Source organism: Taudactylus pleione, unplaced genomic scaffold (genome assembly GCF_031769625.1).
Source record: "Taudactylus pleione unplaced genomic scaffold, aTauple2 ptg000016l, whole genome shotgun sequence".
In the NCBI taxonomy this organism is placed as follows: Eukaryota; Metazoa; Chordata; class Amphibia; order Anura; family Myobatrachidae; genus Taudactylus; species Taudactylus pleione.
Window position 1 is genome coordinate 14,589,392 of NW_028284418.1, and position 16,888 is coordinate 14,606,279.

The 16,888-nt window shown below is 47.4% G+C and overlaps 1 protein-coding gene across 3 annotated transcripts in view; it reads left to right on the forward strand.

Moving 5' to 3' along the window:
• The window catches only part of GPS1 (G protein pathway suppressor 1), a 34,519-nt gene extending 30,611 nt beyond the window's left edge, over positions 1-3,908 (forward strand). For all 3 annotated transcript variants that reach the window (XM_088474866.1, XM_088474858.1, XM_088474849.1), the window contains 4 exons: positions 760-840; positions 2,386-2,523; positions 2,601-2,735; positions 3,153-3,908. In XM_088474866.1, the coding sequence (XP_088330992.1) occupies positions 760-840; positions 2,386-2,523; positions 2,601-2,735; positions 3,153-3,227 (429 nt within the window). In that variant the 3' untranslated portion in view covers positions 3,228-3,908. The remainder of the gene's footprint in view (positions 1-759; positions 841-2,385; positions 2,524-2,600; positions 2,736-3,152) is intronic.
• Positions 3,909-16,888: the final 12,980 nt, after the last annotated feature.

Genomic DNA, 16,888 nt, shown 5'->3' on the forward strand with positions numbered 1-16,888 from the left:
GAGCCCCTCTTGGGCGGTGCGTCACAGTGCCTCTGTGGCGCAATTATGCAAGGGGGCCATCTGGTACTCAATCCATACTTTTAAGAAGTTCTACAAATTTTATGTTTTTGTAACCAGAGGTACAGAGTTTTGGATGTAAGGTTTTTCCTGCTGCAATAGCTGAGTGTACCCTCCCTTAAGGGGCATCTTTGGAATTTCCGCATGGTATTCAGTGTCCTCCAGATAGCATGCTAGAGAAAATAGGATTTTTGGTACTCACCGTTAAGTCAATTTCTCTTAATCCATCTGGGGGATGCTGTGTTCCCTTCCTTTTCTGTGTTACTCTTGTTTGAGTGCGTGTTACCTCTCTATCTCCTTATTAAAGTTGAAACTGATCACTATGGGATGTAGTGTAGAGGGGGCAGGAGGCAGCCACAAACAAGTTTAGTTTGCACTTTTGTCTGCTCCTTGGGCAGTGCCCTCTACACCCCCATGGTATCCATTGTACCCCAGATGGATTAAGAGAGACAGATTTAATGGTGAGTACCAAAAATCCTCTTTTGGGGGTCAGCACAGAGTAATTGCTCTCTGTAGTACTCACTCTGCATCAGACTATCTCTCTCTCTCTCTCTCCCATGTTTTCACAGCAAATTAAACTTCTCAGCATATTGAGTAACACTCAGTGTAACTCTGACTCCTATCCAGGTTATGGGTGCTTTCTCTTCTCATGCCATGCTTTCTCTCTATAGTTTTACACAGGTGTGATTTATCTCCCTATAGGATAATCTTCTTCTGGATATGTATCTTGCTCCTCACGTCCGGACACTTTACACTCAGATCCGGAACCGTGCCCTTATACAGGTATTTCTTCCATACAGATTAGGTTTGCAATGTCCTTTTACCAGTTGATTACTGTTATTATATGACGTGTCCTCTGCCTGCTATGGATTATGTTACCACTACTCCTGCCTGGTGTGCCTGCTCCTCATGTCTTGTTCCCTCCTGCTCTCCTCCCACTGCTGTTACTTTTTCTCCTCCTGCCTTCCTCTCTCTTTGTCTGACCTTTGTCTGTAATTTTAGTTCTGTGCCCCTCTGTGTGACCTATACGTCCTGTGCACTGCATTTGTGATGATCTAAGGCAATATAACACAACTTTGTTATATTTATACTTTAATATAAAATATACAGTATTGTTCAAAAGTTCTAGGCAAGTGTGGAAAAAATGCTGCAAAGTAAGAATGTTCTCAAAAATAGAAGTGTTATAGTTTATTTTGATCAATTAACAAAATGCAAAGTGATTGAACAGAAGAGAAATTTAAATCAAATCAATAATTGGTGTGACCACCCTTTGCCTTCAAAACAGCATCAATTCTTCTAGGTACACTTGCACACAGTCAGGGATTTTGTAGGATTATAATCGGGTGTATGATTAACTAATAATACCAAACAGGTGATAATGATCATCATTTTCATATTCCTACTGTGCAGCATTTTTTCCACACCGGCCTAAAACTTTCATGTCCTGGACACTGGGTAGTTCTGTGTGTCCTCCTCTGTCAGGTAGGTATGAGGGCACTGTTTGTAAGCAAAGCTTAGTTTCCACACCCCGGGTCTGGCTCTGTTTTACACAGCTTCCTGCGACTGCCCTTCCTCATAAATATTCCCTTTTTATTTTTCTTTTCGTATTGGGAGCAACAGTGACATTGTCAGCAGCCTTGGAAAGTTTGCAAATTCCCCGTTGTTAACAACTATTTATAGTATCAAAGCAAAACAAGTTAGAAGTACATGGGAACAAGCCAGTGCATGCCTACAAAATAACAGCAGATACCTGCTTATGGAAATTGGCTTTTACACACAAGAAACCAAGGTGACTCCTGGATAATTGGAGCATGTCTCACTCTGTGTACTGCGCAGTTACCTCTAAAGGGAATCGCTGGAATCGATTCCCCACAGTTACTACACACAGGCATAGTATAATAAAATACTGCGCTGTTCCTGTCGCCAGAGACCCACTTTATTCTTGTGTGCGGTATGTTGGGCATTTTGGCTGTATAATTATATAGACATCTATATGTTTTTAATGATGTGGGTATGTTAGCTAGTTTGCATCGTTCCATACAAAGGCTTGCGTGGGTACAAATTGCAGGCGTTTTATTAGACATTCACGGCTTCTAAATTTTTGTATAAGTTTGTCTAAGTCTTCTCATGTTTTTTTAATTGTTTCACAGAATTTGTCTTTTTTATTTTATTTTTTACTTGTAATAGACACTTGTTCAATATGTATTAGTCCTTCACTACTACCATGTTGTAGTCCTCTATATTAGCTTGTTTCTCCTTTCCTGTTTGCATGTGTTTTTGGCTTTCTATAAGCAATGTGTACACATGATCTGCATGTCTGATTCTCAGTATTTCAGCCCTTATGTCTCTGCCGACATGTACAAAATGGCAACTGCATTTAACACAACAGTGTCGGCACTTGAGGATGAACTGACCCAACTGATCCTTGAAGGACTAATTAATGCTCGCATTGACTCTCATAGCAAGGTAATGACTCCTGGATGGTGGTGTGGCTGCTGGTGACCCACAAAACATGCTTTGTTACACAGCCTGTTTGCTTCCAGATCTTATACGCACGAGATGTTGACCAGCGCAGCACTACATTTGAGAAATCATTACAGATGGGGAGAGAATTTCAGAGGCGAGCTAAAGCAATGATCTTGCGAGCTGCTGTTTTACGCAACCAGATCCATGTCAAGGTGATTGTTTCTTTGCGATAGTTAAATCAATGAAAACTAATAACTCAGAATGTTCCATATCAACTATATGTTCTATGGGTAATGCCAGTTGCACATAGATATACAAGTGTCACGTATCAAAATAATCAGCACAGTCTGCAGGTGTGTCCTCGTCACATTGCGACTTAGGTGCATTTTCGGCAAAGAAAGACCCAAAAAAGATGCCCAGCGAAAGCAGAGTCTCGCAGGACCTTGCGGCTCACTCACGCCAGGCGAGTCACGCTGCGTGGCATATTGAGGCTAGATGTATGTCTTTGTCCCTCCAGTTTTAGTCTTTTACTGTTTGGCTTCTACTTACTAATTTATTAGCTCTTTTTTTTCACCTCTTCACTGGTCTTCTAATCCTCCTTTTTTTTTTTCTTTATTTTCTTTTTTTAGTCCCCTCCCAGGGAAGGAAGCCAAGGAGAGCTGACACCAGCTAATACTCAATCCCGACTCAGCACCAACATGTGACCATGAGATCAGTCATCTGCGCCCCTGGCCCTATCAGCACAGAGACTTGCTGCAGAGACATGTGCCACCTGCTCGCGTCACCTTCCCATGGGCTGCCTCAGCTGTGTTTTGTGTGAGAGCTTGTCAGGAGCTTGCATGGTTTGTCTCATCGGTCTCAGTTTATTGGACTTGATCATCTTGCTCTCTCCCCTGGAATTTGAGGAGTAGTGATATATAATGCTGATTCTATATCTGGTTGTTTCCAGGTAGTGGCGGCGTAATTGAAAAATAATTGAGAGGTAGATGGTAGCAATCAGTTACGGCGTCATCTCTCTTTGAATGTACAAAGTGCATTCAGCGGCCTGCGTGCTCGACACTACCTCCCTCTCTGGCCTCTGCTTCCCCTACACCTTTTATTTACCCTCTGCCTCCTTCTTTATTTTTTCCCACTTTCTGTTTTCCTCTTAACCTGGTTTCCCCTCTGTGCTCTGGAGACATTAAATCTGCAGCGAATGGGCTGTCTATTCACTCTACATACAAGATGCTGGTCCCAATTTCCTTTTCATATGTGAAAATAGGACATACGACTGTATTATGATTCAGTATGAAACGCTTGCCTGCCACTTGAAAGCATTGCTATATTTAAATGTCCCCGTTCTTTTGGTTTCTGATTTTGAATTAAATATGTTTCTGTTTTTGCGTTCTCTTCTCACAGTGACTTCTTTGCTTGCTTTTCACAGTTTACATTTCGTTTGAACATAGCCCACTAAACTGTCCCCTAATGTTTTCTGCAACAGAGCCCACTAAACGTGCCCCCAATCTTTGTCATTAAAAACAAAAACAAACAACTGAAAAATACCTTTGTCCTGTTCTTGCACTTCACTGGAAGATGTCAGTATTTGAGATTTTCCTGGCTAAAGGTGGGTGATGAGCCTCCTCTCTTGTATGTGCTTTAGTGATCACTGGCAATGGATGCTGTAAGCAATGTTTATGCAAGGCAGGTAAAAATAACCATCCTTCTGTTTTGCCTTAGAAATGAATTCTAGGGGTCGCCTCTGTATGCTAGTTAAACATATTACCACATGCTGCTTATTCTGTAAATTTTTAGACCTTGATTTGGTTGCCATGGATACGCTTGTGTTCAGTTGTCTTGTCTGTATCAGGACTGTACACTTGTCTGTACATATTCTTGCTCCTTTTTACTTATCGCACCATCCCTGAATTCAGCCAAAATCAATAGCCCATGCTGTTTTTCTGTTAAGCCCTAACATGTAATGCTTTAAGAGGAATTAAAAGCAATGGCTGAATAGACTTGTGTTCAAATTCAGTTTCCCGGTTTCATATATTTTGCTATGGTGAATGGAAGCTATATAAAGTCTTGCACAAATTTTTTAATCTGAGCTATTTCTGGCTGAAGCTGCCAGGATGATCTGTCCCCTAGTGGGCGATTCTGGGCTATGTGTGCTGGTGTTTTTTTATACATTAAGAAGCATGATCTGTAAACACCTGTGTTTGCTGCTGTCAGGGCCAATTGTGTTCATTGTAATCACTGAATGCCGTGTGCTAGACAATTACGGATACATTTCAGCATGTGGTAAGCAATTTATAACTAGCCATCTGAGCAAACGGATCTTTTCTAAAAGCCAAGCAAAGTAATTCAACATTCACAGAAACATATTTTTTTAGGTTTTATTCATTTTCTAATGCCAGTTTACATAAATATGCAAGAAGAGTACATGGATCAGATACATAAGCAGAGGTATTATTATTATTATTAACCTTTATTTATATGGCGCCACAAGGGTTCCGCAGCGCCTTACAAAGTACAAAAACAAATGAGCACGCAAGACAACAGTTATTAACAGTACAGACAATGCAGGACAAGCACATGATTTATAAACAATGCTGCATAACACCTAAATAAGCAGCAGGGTGTCAGTAAGTAGTTTTAGGCACCATTGTAAATGAAAGTAAAAGTAAGGCAAGAAGAAGCACGTGAGGAAAGAGGGCCCTGCTCGCGAGAGCTTACATTCTGAGGGGAGGGTCAGACAAACGGGTGACACAGATGGGCTAGATAGTGAGGAAGGAGCATAGAGTAGTGGGTTAGGATGAGCGCTGGAAAGCATTGAGGAAGAAATGGGTCTTGAGGGCCCAGTTGAAGATTAAAAGCCAGGAAGCCAAGTGATGGAGGAATTTTGCAGGAGCAGTGGTGTCAGAGGGGTAAACCCAGGGTTTGGTGATGGCAAGGAGAATCAAGGCATTACAGATGAAGTGCTCATGAACAGGGACCAGTTTATTATAGACAAAACTGGCTTTCCAGAAGGAACAGGAGAGAGGGATAGAGTTAAGAGGCGAGAGGAGAATGAGATTATTAGGGTTGATGTAGTGTGGAGGTGATATTGATCTACAGAAGGGGGATAAGGAGTGTGGGGTTATGTGGCTGGCTTCTGAATGAGGAAGGGTGACAGCAGGTGATGGGTAAGGTGGAGGTTTAGTGTGGTGTGGGGGGGGAGAAGGATAAGTATCTTGGAGAAAAGAGAGGGTGCAGGGTTTAGTGGTGGTGCAGCAGGACCATGGTGGAAGAGTAGTGAATAATACTGGAGTTGTGTGAGATGCAGTTGAGAGACTAATATGTGATGAAGAGAGACAGAGGCGGGGGAGAATGTAGAGGGGACTATGGATGGAGAAAAGAGGTGAAAACTGGTGGTAGAGGAGAAAATAATGTAGCAGCTGAGTGAGGGAGGAGTAGAAGAAAAGAGACATCGTGTAGATGAGGCAGTCGGGGGGGGGGAGTCAGTAGTAGTAATGAGTGTGAGATGAGGGAGCAGTACAGGTCAAAGGTCAAAATCAGATAAAAGGAAGAACAGTGCAGGAAGATGTAAAGGCACAACTACAATAGTATATTATAACCAAAAAAAGAGTTTAGAGCTGTTAAAGTAGCAAGACTTGAGAATTAGTCTAAAGTATGAAAATATATATATATATATATATAAAGAAAAAGGTATACGTGTGAAACAATGGTAGGTACTACAGTGGTATAAAGATAAATTGACAGTGGTATTGGAATGATTTAAACAATGTAGAAAAGAAACGCAAACATACAAGTATTAAATGTTCAGTAAGCAGGTAGTTGCTTACAGTGATGAAGCAGGGTGTTGGCAAAAGGTGTGTCCAGGTTATAATCGAAGCTGGTGGCTGAGTAGCAGGGTTTCCAGAAGCTCAGGAGATCCTTTGCTTTTTCCAAGTTATAGAGAGTTCTTTTAAAATGTTGTCCTCCTGTCTTCCTCCTGCTTAACTCCTGACTAACTCTTTAAGTTATGCTGTACATGTAGTCCCACTTAGAAAAAAACCCTTTTTGAAATAAACCAATAGCATGGAGTCATAACGCACAGATTAAGTGCATGCTACGGCACACCCCCTTCCATTTTATTACTTGCTCTTGGTGATGTTACATATCACACAGCCTTAGCTATAGCTATGTATATAGTACTATAGATTTAATTTTACTAAGTATTTGAAGGAACCTCCTAATCATATAATTATTTTGAATTGATATATAACAAAATTACCCCATTCTTTACCCATTGTAATTCTCACCACCATTCCCTGCAGCAGGCGCGTATTAAGAGAGGAGGGGGCCCCTGTTCACTCCCTATCCGGGGCCCCCTCCCTTCTCCCCGTCAGCGAACTGACAGCCGCAGTAGATTTCGGGCACTAATCTGCCCGGAGATCACAGAAAATGGCGCGGCAGCCACTTTCCCGGTGATTTCTTGCTGCTTATACGCAAAACGCATGGGAAATGGCCGCAGCGGCCATTTCTCAGGCGTTTTGTGTAGCTCTACTTCGTGGAACTTCAGATAGGCAAGTATGAAAAAAAAAAAAATATGGGTGTGCGGTGCACCCGTTATAAATGCGCCCGATTCCTTGAAAGCATACCTCACCCACAACAGAAATACTCCTCAGTCACCATCATTCCCTGCCCCTTACCTCACCCACTGTATTTCCCCTCTCACTCTCTGACACCAAAATACTCCCCCTGCACACCAACATGCCTCCCCCTGTATAGCATCATGCCCCCCACCCTGCATACCATCATGCTCTCCTAACAGACTAACTTGCCCCCTACGCAAAAACATGTTGTCCCATCTGCACAGCAGGTTAGTCCTCACATTACACGTTACTTACCTTATTCCTGCAGTGCTGTCTGCCACATAGGACCCTCACATGACCCATCAGGAGAGAGTGATTTGATTCTGATCGGGAACTACCAGGGTTAGATACCTTTCAAAAGATGTTTGTTTCAATAAAATGCCCCCCCTACCAGTACTGATGCCCAGAGCATGACCTTCGTCCACGCTACGCCCCTAAACATAAGTGATCTCTGCAGTGCAGGTTGTATGTACAGTTGGTAGGGAAATGGGCTACCAAGCTTACATGGAGCAAAAAGATAGTCCTCATGTTTTTTAGGCATACATTTCCAAATAATTTGCATATAGAGCAGTTATTTTTAATTCTGAATTCTCTTCGGTCTCCAGCTGTTGTCTCATTGATACTGAACACAACAGTCAAATGTGACACTGAGCCTTATAACTCTTAAAAACCAGCCCTGTAGAACATAAATCCATACCTAGGAAATGTGGAGTACACTCCAAGCATTGTAGGACATTTTGAAAATGATTTATGTCTACTGAGAAAGGGACCAACTATATACTGAATACATATTATTATTATTACATATTATTTCTACATCAGGGTCCATAGGGTATCCACAGGATACCTTGGGGTATAGGTGATAACGTCGGGCACCATAGAGTTAAGTTTTCAGCCTCCCAGGATGCACTAGGGTCCCCCTCCTATACCTCGCCCCCGAGCCAAGGCATCTCAGTTTCGTTTGGTACCCGGCCGGAGTCGGATGCACCTGTTAGAGGGGGGCTAAGAAGAGCCCCTGAAGTTTTCTTCAATGCAGCTGTGGCAGCACATCTGGAAGTACAGCATGGACAGTCAGTGCTGACATCCATGCTGTCTTCCCTACACCCCCCCGCCGGTACCAGAACGCTGGTACCGATCAGGGGATGCTGGTAAGCATCTGGGGTCACAGCTAGCGGTGACCCCAGATGTTTGGGACCATGGCCGGATCCCAGGGGGGCAGCAGGTAACAGCGGGGTCCCGCGGTGGGACCCTGCTGAAACATGGTCCAGAGTCCCCAGGCAGGGGGCTCCCTGGGGACTGGCTGCAGCGTGCAGCCAGGTACCTAACTTGCGCTTCCACTACCCCCCTGGGACAGCAGACCGTGGCTGAGCGGTAGCGCTGCGGCGTACCAGGGGTTAATTGCATGCCACGGGAGCGCGCCTTCCCTGTACGCAGCCGGTGCTTCCACCGCTGCACACAGCCCTCTCTGCACTGTGCTGACTGGCCCTGTGGCAGCGCTCCTCCCCCAGGCCGGCCTCCTCTATGCTCCTCGGTGGCCATCTTTACAAGTGCATGGTGAACGCTGCTGGAAGCTTGGAAGCGGTGACATATTTGTCTGGGTCCCCCGGCATACCTCTCCTCCGTCTGGGTCAGGTCTGTGTATGCAGCGCTGTGTCCTACCAGGCTCGGTGTCTGCGTAGTTGATTATCAGCGCTGTTAGTGCAGGAATTGATTTTCTTTGCATTGTATGTGATCTGCTAGCGCTGCTGCCTGTACTTTCATTTTCTACTGTCAGCCTTTTCACTGTCCCTGATCTTTTTCTGCTAAAGCCCTTGCGGTGCGGTGATTGCAGGGTGGTCTCACACTATACTACGAGTATCAGCGAGAGGGGTCACATACTTACTATCATGTCTGAGAGTGACTTTCCTCTCCAGCTTTTGTGTACTACGTGCAAGGTACCTATAGCGGAGGGGGAGGGTAGCACGGAGGGGCTTTGTCGGCAGGGTTATTTATTGGCGCGACCAATTACTGTCACGGCCCCGGTACAGGAGCCGCCCTGGGCTTGTTTCGCCAAAGCGCTTACAACCCTCGTGGGCCAGTTAGCTCCGCAGCCTGCGTTCACACAGATGGGATTGTCCCAGCAGTCAGTGGTGTCGTCACCCATGCAGGGTTTCCCGAGACAATTGATGGTACCACACAGTCTTCCTATTTCCCCTCCCCAAGTCTCTCAGGAGCCTGCGTGGGTTAATTCTCTGACAAGTTCTGTACAGCACTTGTCGGACGTGTTACAAGGGGAGTCTGTGTTGAGGCCACATAAGCGGCCCATGGCGTCTCTGTCCGCTTCTTATGAGGATGACAACGTGACGTTTGATGATGGGGAGATTCTGGATCTTTCTGACCAAGAACCTCTCCGTACTAAAGAATCGGACGCTAGGTCCAAGGTTTATATTCCTGGACTTATTCGGGCAGTCCACACAGCTTTAGTGATTGGGGATGAAGATCCTCCGGTGTCCAAGTCTAAATATGCCTTTTTTAAGGATATTAAGGGTGACGCCACAGTGTTTCCTCTTTCGGGTCAGTTAGTGGACCATTTAGAGGAGGCGTGGAAACATCCTGGCAAACTGTATCAGCCTCAGAGACGCTTGGCGGTGGCTTATCTGTTTGCGGATAATTATTTTTCTAAGTGGGAATCCCCTCCACAGGTGGATTCTCATGTGACACGCCTAGTCCGTAGTGCCACATTGCCCATGACTTCTATGTCTTCCCTGAAGGACGCTACGGACCGTAAGGTGGAGATCCGCCTAAAGTCCGTTTATTCCCTTGCGGGGGGGGCAGCTAGGCCGGCTATGGCCATTTGTTGGGTAGCCAGAGCTATGGAGCGCTGGGCTGATACTTTGGAGGCGTCTTTCGATTCCGACTATTCGGCTGAACAGACCGAGTTGATAGGCAATCTCCGGGATTCGGCCACTTATATCAATGAAGCAGCCTTGGATATCAGTACCCTGGTGTCTCGGATTTCTTCGGCAGCTGTAGCTGCTCGTCGCACCTTATGGTTGCGATCTTGAAAGGCGGACGCTGATTCCAAAAAGGGCTTGGAAGCTTTGCCTTTTAATGGAGAAGTCCTATTTGGTCCGGACCTGGACAAAATTGTAGCCACGCTGGCGACAGCCAAATCTGCATGTCTCCCGTCTGCTGCAGTTCCTTCCAGTTCAGGTACGTCATCCTTTCGGCCTTATAGGGCCCAGGGTAGGCCTAAAGCACAGTCCTTTCCCCGACAGGCTGGCCCCAAAAAATCGGGCAAGCCCCGGAAGCAGGCCTGGAGTACCAGACGTCCGGCCCCTAAGCCAGATGACAATCCTGCGGCCTGACGGTCCGGGCCTCCTTTTGGGGGATCCCAAAGTGGGAGGCCGCCTGCTGCAGTTTGCCCAGTGTTGGTCGGTTACCACGACAGACACTTGGGTTCTCGAGGTGGTTTCTCATGGGTACGCCCTCTCCTTTCGGCACAGGCCCCCGTCTCGATTCTTCACCACGGGTCTTCCATCAGACCGGAATAAAGCCGTGGAACTGCGGAAGATTTTGCACACTATGCTCCAGGCTGGAGTTATAGTGCCTGTTCCATTCTCCCAGAGGGGCCAGGGTTTCTATTCCAATCTGTTTTTGGTGCAGAAACCCAATGGGTCGTATCGTCCGATCCTCAACCTCAAAGCACTCAACAAGTCTTTGCCGTTGCCGAGGTTTCGGATGGAGACCCAAAGGTCCATCATTCTGGTGCTGGAACCTGGGGATTACATGGTGTCGTTGGACATACAGGACGCTTACCTGCATGTCCCTATTCTTTTACGCCACCAACAGTTCCTCAGGTTTGCAATCCGCAACAACCACTTTCAGTTCCGGGCGACAGCACCACGTGTATTCACCAAGGTGATGGCGGTCATGGCGGCTTCAGGGAGTCCGCATGTTACCGTACTTGGACGACCTGTTGGTGGCAGGATCTCCAGAGCTCCTTCTACGCCACTTGGACCTGACCATTGCGGTACTGCAACTGCACGGCTGGTTGATAAACTGGCAGAAGTCTACCCTGATCCCGTCTCAGAGGATTCTGCACCTCGGAGCCTTATTGGACTCCGGACAGCAAAGGATCTTTGTGATAGGGGTAAAGATCTCTGCCTTGCAGTTGAGGGTGCGCAGTTGTCTGCAGAATCGCCGTGTGTCTCTGCACTCGGCGATGAGGTTACTGGGCTCCATGGTGTCGGTATTTGACATGGTGGAATATGCCCAGGTTCACTCCAGACCTCTGCAGCAATTGATCCTGTCCAAATGGAATGGACTGCCTCAGAGTCTAAAATCCCAGACGATGGTGCTCACTCCGGAGGTTCGCCTGTCCCTAGCCTGGTGGTTGCAGACGACCCATCTCAACAGGGGTCGTCCGTTCTGGGTGGCGAATTGGGTCCTGTTGACAACGGACGCCAGTCTGCGAGGCTGAGGAGCAGTCACGGGTCCACACTTGTTCCAGGGCAGGTAGACTCGGGCGGAAACAGAGCTTCCACTAAACATCTTGGAGCTCCGCGTGGTATTCAATGCTCTCCAGCAGGCACATCGGGTTTTCCAAGGTCACCCAGTGCAGGTCCAGTCGGACAACGCTACCACTGTGGCCTACATAAATCGGCACGGAGGAACCCGAAGTCGGGCGGCTCTCGTAGAGGTGTCCCGAATCCTGGTTTGGGCTGAGCGCAATCTCCCGGCCATATCAGCAGTCTTCATCCCGGGAGTCCTAAAATGGGAGGCGGACTTTCTCAGTCGCCAGGATGTTCATCCGGGGGAATGGTCTCTGCACCAGGATGTCTTTCAACTTCTGGTGGACAGGTGGGGTCTTCCAGAGATAGACCTCATGGCGTCATGGCACAACAACAAGTTGCCAGTGTACGGGTCTCGCACAAGAGACGAAAAGGCGTCTCTGGTGGATGCTCTGTCTGTCCGGTGGACGTTCCGGTTTGCTTATCTGTTTCCTCCGGTTTCCCTTCCACAGGTAATCCGGAAATTCAAACAGGAAGAAGGGACGCTCCTGTTGATAGCTCCCGCGTGGCCCCGGAGGCACTGGTTCTCAGACCTCCAGGGACTGTCCGCGGACATTCCTCTGCAGTTGCCGTTACTTCCGGACCTCCTGTCACAGGGTCCTTGTCTTCACCCGGACCAGACTCGGCTGTCTTTGACGGCGTGGCTGTTGAGACGGCCATGCTGAGGTCCAGGGGGTTTTCCAGCTCTGTAGTGCAAACAATGCTAAGGGCTCGGAAACCATCCTCTACAAGGATATACTATCGTGTGTGGCATACGTTCTTCCAGTGGTATCGGCCGAGAGGTTATGCTCCTTGGGAGTTCCATCTGTCTAGAGTATTAGCTTTCCTACAGGCGGGACTGGACCATGGGCTTCGCCTTGAAGGTGCAGGTGTCTGCCCTGTCCGTCTGGTTCCATCGTAGGATTGCTGCAATCCCTGATGTGCGCACCTTTATGCAGGGTGTTCTCAGAATTCAGCCACCTTTTGTTCCACCGGTGGCGCCTTTGGATTTAGCTGTGGTCCTGAGGGCTCTCCAGGGACCGCCGTTTGAACCACTGGGCTCAGTGGACCTCAAATGGCTGACAGCTAAAACTATTTTCCTTCTGGCCATTGCTTCGGCCAGACGTGTTTCTGACTTAGGGGCTCTCTCCTGTAGACCCCCTTTTCTGATTTTTCATAGGAACAGGGCGGTGCTGCGCACTCGTCCTGGTTTCCTTCCCAAAGTTGTTTCGAGTTTCCACATCAACGAGGAAATCGTTGTGCCGGCTTTTAACTCACCTGATCTTTCAGTGGGTGAGGCCACTTTGGATGTTGTGCGGGCCTTAAAGATTTATGTTGACCACACTTCTTCGTTTAGGAAGTTGGACGCCTTGTTTGTCCTCTATGGCTTCCGTAAAAAGGGTTGGCCTGCTTCAAAGCAGACTTTGGCAGGCTGGATTCGTATGGCCATTTCAGAAGCTTATCTTCATGAAGGCCTTCCGGTTCCTTCCTCTGTGAGGGCTCATTCTACTAGGTCTGTGGGTCCTTCGTGGGCAGCTCGACGTGGTGCCTCTGCAGTCCAGATCTGCAAAGCTGCCACATGGTCCTCGGTCCACACCTTTGTGAGGTTTTACGCGTTTGACACCTTTGCCTCTCAGGATGCTTCCTTCAGGCGGCGGATTCTCCTTTCAGCACAGGAGCGTCCCCACCCTTAAAGGATACTGCTTTGGGACATCCCCAAGGTATCCTGTGGATACCCTATGGACCCTGATGTAGAAAATAGGAGATATGGTAAGAACTTACCTTTTGTTATGTCTATTTCTACGAAGTCCATAGGGTTCCACAGGACCCCCGCCCTGTCGCACCTGTGCTGCAGATGGGCTTTACTCTGGTCACCGGTTTTTCCGTCTCCCTCTGGTGAGAATGTGATTCTTGTGTGTGTTCAGATCTTTTTTCTCTCTTCCTTCTCCTCCTCCGGCCTATGGTTTGGTACGTAACTGAGATGCCTTGGCTCGGGGGGCGGGGTATAGGAGGGGGCCCCTAGTGCATCCTGGGAGGCTGAAAACTTAACTCTATGGTGCCCGATGCCTGACGTCATCACCTATACCCCAAGGTATCCTGTGGAACCCTATGGACTTCGTAGAAATAGAGATAACAAAAGTAAGTTCTTACCATATCTCCTATTTTTCCTTCATATGCATAAAACACATCTATTCATCTGCCGCTTTGAGACTCTGAGTGCCACTTCTGTTTTTTGCTAATTTATCCTGTTCTATTAAGGAGGCACCTGAGCACATTGTTTTCTGGTATATAGGAGAGCCGGACTATTACACACATATATATACACACACACACGCAAACATGCTTGCATATATACACAGCTTACACACAGTGTGTGTGTGTGTGTATGTATGTGTGTGTATATATATATATATATATATATATATATATTTATTGTGATAGGATCACTGGTAAAGTGGTCTGTGGCAGGTACATTTGTCCCAAATTCCTGTCTTATGTGTTCTAAACCCCCAGGAGAAAGTCTGCAGTGTAGCAGGCTTGAGTCTCGGCTTTTTGAAAAGCTGGTTTGGGACCTGGGGTTGTGGGTGAGAGGAGAGGGAGGGCTCCACCCACGGCCACTCCAGGTTTTGGTTCTCGCAGCCTGGTAACAGGCTTGTTAGGGTTTCCACCTGAGAGTGGCCAATATAAGCCTAGTGTGTTTAGGGCTGAGTGTCTCACCTGGGAGAGCAGGCAGGGAGTTTGCTCAGAGACACTTGAAAACCTAACTGTGAGTGTTGTGCCTTTGTTGCTGGTGAGGGCATTAGGCCCTGCCAGGTTCTGGTAGTGAGGGAACCACCTGTGAAGTTAGTGCCCCGACAGGGCTAGGATTTATGTTTGTTTTCTTTGTTATTTCTGTTTTGCACAATAAAGACTGGCGCCGACCAGCTTGTACTCGAATCCAGTCTGGCGTACTGTTTCCCGGCTGCTGTGTGTGTGTAAGGAAGGAGTCCTCTACCCAGGAGAGGGACCCCTAATCTGACTGTGTCACTATATATATATATATATATATATATATATATATACACACAAGCATACTTACAGCATACGCATGCATTCACGGAAATAAACATTCTTACAGCATACACATGCATGCGCGTGCACACACATACTTACACACAGCATACATAAATACGCACAAACACAAGCCACCTTGCCCCCCCTCCCTGCACCACAGGGACCCCTACACATAAGCCACACATTCACAGTGCACATATCTGCTGCTAGATACAAGGGACAGCAGGAGAGAGCTGAAGTTGTTTGCGTACGTGACCCAGCCAGCTGTAAACCCCATGGGAACTGCGGCACTGCCTGGGAGGAGCTGCGATCTCCCTAGATTCAACCAGCCTTTCTCACTTAAGTGTGGCTGTGAGGACTGAGGCCGCTGCCGCATTACTGACAGAGCTGCCTCGGACAGTCTTCAAGAAAAAAAAACGACAGTATCAATCAGCTGTGATGAGTAATCGGAGGGCGGGGGGTGGGTTTCTAGGTGCTAGTGAACCTCCTTAAAGGAGACTATGGATAAAGGATTCAAGCTTGCCTAAAGTCTCTCTTACAGGAGCTATTACTCGTCCTGCCAGGGCTATGGCCTGCAGGTGTGCACGAGTACCCAGAAACCCCCCCCCCTGCCCGCCGATCAGTGGCAGTTTCAGTAAGTGTAGTGCGGACCGCACAGAAACAAACACCCGCCGGCGCCGCGTAGTCTCATTGGCTGCTGCATCCACGGAGGGAGCTGGGCTGGAGCTCACTCATGAGTTCCACCTTCCGGCTCCCGCATTGGGTGATGGGAGAGACGGTTTTTTTTTGTCTGTGTGTCTTTGTCCTATTCATGTAAAGGGGACTGCATATGAAGGGCTACTACTGGGGTCACTATATAAGGGGCACTGCATATTGTGGGGGGCTACTTCTGGGGACACTATATAAGGGGCACTTGAAAATGAGGACTGCATAGAGGAACCACTACTGGGTCACTGTATAAGGGGCACTACTGGGGGCAGGGGGGTCTTTAATAAATAATGCTGGCTGTATTTGCCTGCTGCAGTCATGTTTTTTAGTGATAAGTCTGTCTGTGTGTGTCAATGTGTGTGTACCCTGTCATAGGCTGAATGGAATATTTTACTGTAGTGGTCCTAAATCCTGTGTAAGCTGTATCTATTTATGTATAGATGGTTTTTTTCATTGGTTCGGTAACCAAGAATTTGGAAACCCCCCCTTTCAAAATCCTGCATTTGCCACTGACGGCCTGGGTGGCAAAAGTCATTGAGAGTTGGGCAGAGACCCTAGAAGACACATTTCCCTTTGATGCTTTGCGGGAACAGCTATCTACTTCTTTCATATTGGAGATGCAGCCTCCTATTTAGGAGCGGCTGCTTTGGATACTGGCCTAGCTTCCAAGGCATCTGCTACTTCCGTGGTAGCCCGCCGTACCTTTGCAGCTTCTAAGGCAGCGTTCTTGCTCTCTGCATCTACTATGAAGCCTTTTTTCGTTTTGTCCCCAGGGATAAACGAAGGTCAGTCCTTTCCACGGCATTCTGCATCCACAAAGGCCTCCAAGCCTTGGACCAAATAGGCCTGGGCTACTAGACATCCACTTACCAAATCTGAGGACAAGCCTTCAGTCTGATGGGGCTCCCAGGGTTGGAGGCTGACTTCTGCAGTTTGCCCAGTTCTGGCTTCAGACCACCACAGACGCCTGGGTACAAGAAGTTGTCTCCCACGGTTACGCCCTCTCATTCCTGAGGCGGCCCCCCCCAGTAAAAAGCCCTGCTCCTCCAGAAGGCCATTCAGTTCTTGCTGCTCTCAGGGTTAATAATTCCGGTCCCCACATCACCGTGAGGGACGGGTTATTATTCTACCCTTTTCTTGGTTCAGAAGCCCAATGGGTCTCATCGGCCAATCCTCAATCTCAAGTCTCTGAAAGAGTTTATCAGGGTGCCCAGCTTTTGTATGGAAACCCTACGCTCTATTGTCCTAGCTATGGAGCCTGGGGATTTTATGGTGTTACTGGACATTCAGGACGCTTACCTACATGTACCTATAGCGCCCCTTGATATCATATAGCGATATCTCTGGTTTATATGTCCACAGCAACATTACCAATTTCAAGCACTGCCTTTTGTGCTTCCTACAGCTCCTTGGGTCTTTACCAAGATCATGGCAGTTATGGCCGCCTATCTTCATTGT